The sequence below is a fragment of the Epinephelus moara genome, chromosome 14, assembly GCF_006386435.1.
Source record: "Epinephelus moara isolate mb chromosome 14, YSFRI_EMoa_1.0, whole genome shotgun sequence".
NCBI classification, from domain to species: Eukaryota; Metazoa; Chordata; class Actinopteri; order Perciformes; family Serranidae; genus Epinephelus; species Epinephelus moara.
In genome coordinates, this window is record NC_065519.1 from 352239 (window position 1) to 354608 (window position 2370).

General features: G+C 41.4%; 1 protein-coding gene across 3 annotated transcripts in view; it reads right to left on the reverse strand.

Moving 5' to 3' along the window:
• Positions 1 to 2370, reverse strand: part of atrn (attractin) — a 192842-nt gene that overhangs the window by 92078 nt on the left and 98394 nt on the right. For all 3 annotated transcript variants that reach the window (XM_050062097.1, XM_050062096.1, XM_050062098.1), the window contains one exon: positions 167 to 245. In XM_050062097.1, the coding sequence (XP_049918054.1) occupies positions 167 to 245 (79 nt within the window). The remainder of the gene's footprint in view (positions 1 to 166; positions 246 to 2370) is intronic.

Here is a 2370-nt window from a genome sequence, read left to right on the forward strand (position 1 = left end):
CTGTGAGGGTCATAAGGACAGAGGGATGTCGTATGCTGTAAAGCCCTGTGAGGCAAATTGTGATTTGTGATATTGGGCTTTATAAATAAAATTGATTGACTGATTGATTGACCATAATCTTGCAGCCCCAGTTTCAGCACCATAAGGAGAGTTGTCTGTGACCTACCGGTGAAGCTCGTGGCCCAGGTGATGTTCAGGTTGAAGTTCTTTGAGGCGTTTATGAACATGTCGAGATCTCTGTTTGGCTGAGGAGGAGAGAGGACACAGGAAACAACACAGTCAGCATCATCAGTGTCATCACGCTGTGTCATACACATCTAATGAACCAGGAGAAGCATGTACAGTATCTGCAGCAGGTCAAAAAGCCTCTGTGCTTCACAGTGAGTGCAGAGCGCAGCCTCGTATCCGCTCACATCAGTCTGCAGCTGTACAAACAGTTACTGTATTGCAGACTGGAGCAAATTTGCACAGCTAATAGAAGCTGCATTAGAAAAACAAATGTTTGAACAAGAGTCAGTGATGAAAATGATATTCATTAAAACACTGTTGTACAGTGATACCAGCTGTGATTACGCAGAGTGAGACCTAATTATTGTTTACATACGTAATCGTTTCAACAGCTTTAGTGCAGATGAATAATTAAGAAGCGTTTGTTAGGAAGAATCTAAATATTCATTATTAGTCATTATTAAAGGAACATGTTAACACCCACATATAAATCCCTCACCCTGTGTTACTTTGAATTCTTAAATAAAACTTTGCTTTTCTCACATAATGAACGAAGAATCCAAAAAACTGAGAAGATTCTTGCTGAGTTAAAGTCACAGGTGTTCACAAGGAACAACAGACAAACTAAAACATCAGTTCACAAACTGTCACACAGCTCATGCAGAGGAATCAAACTTCCCTTTTTCACTGCACAAAAACCCAGTGATACCCACTGACATCTCTTCTGTAATGTGGTGGCAAAGGTTAAACTCAGCGCTCACACGCAGGTCAAATGACTCTGCACAAGTATTAATGGGTGATCAGCACCGATGGAAACACGGCAGCCGGGTGAAAATGCTCCTTTTAGTTCCTCAACCAACGAGATGCAAAGACACACTAACACAAAACGCTGTCCATATCCAAGCAGTTCAAACATCAAGTCCATTGAGTCTGCACTGAGTTTAACAGAGACACTGAATCAGTCAGAGATATTTAAGAGGTGACAGTGTAAAGTTTTCACAGGCCTTCATGATGCTTTCTATCTGTGGGAGAAAAAAATCATTGCTTCTTCAAATACATGTGTTTAGGAAGTCCTGAACTCGGATTATTCTATGACTTCAATACATCCAGAACTTTCTTAGTTTTTGGATTCTTCGTTCACCGTGGAGGCGTGCAAAAGAAAACAACACATTTTTCTTGATGAATTAAAGGTAACACAGGGTGAATAACTGATATACAAATGAGCACCCTGTGGGTGAAGTGTTCCTTTAAAGATGTGTCATGTAGACACTGTTTTTATGGTTTTATTTAAAGTATTCTTTTTATTGTTCCACTTAATTCTGCGACGTCTTTCGTCTCACTAAACAACTGCTGAACATCAGACGACATCGTCATCCAGAAGCTCTTCAGTCGTCAGGTTTCGCCTCATCTGAGCCAAGTGACATTTGTAGTGGATGTAAAATCACAGAAGCACGACATCATCAAAATGTCATTTCCTGTGCCTTTTCTAAGCACACGTGTCCACGTGCACACGTCTGGCTGACAGAGGGATCGCAGTTCTGCACTGGTTGCCGTTTGGTAAACACTTTGTCGGGGGAAAAATACCATCTGGAATATTTAATCAGATCCTGGTGTTTCAGTTGGACTCCAGCTGCTGCAGCCAGGTACACAGGACCGGACAGGCTCTCCTTTACCGAGGAAACATCTGTGTGATGATGAGTGTCGCTCACACCGCCACGCTACACTTCAGGATGATGTCATTAATGTATGTGTGTGTGTGTGTGTGTGTGTGTGTGTGTGCTCTTCAGTGGCAGAGGGACTTTTACTGAGAGGAGCCAGGAGTAGTTTTTCTTTAATCATCATGGCTGACGAGATGTTAACTGAGTGAGAGTTTGATTTATATTATCAGTTTAATTTAGCTTTTACTTTACATCTTATTATTTAAAACTTATGCTTATTTAACCAACTAGTCCATATCCATTGGTAGCTTTGTCACCTTCTACCTATGCCAGTCCTCAATGCCTATGTGCAGTTTCACATAGATTGACCACGTCAGTGAGTAGAAAAACGTGGGACAGACAGAATGACTGACTGACAGAATGACACACTGACAGTTTCCGTGATTATGTACAGCATACCATACCATGACTTAGTCATACCAAA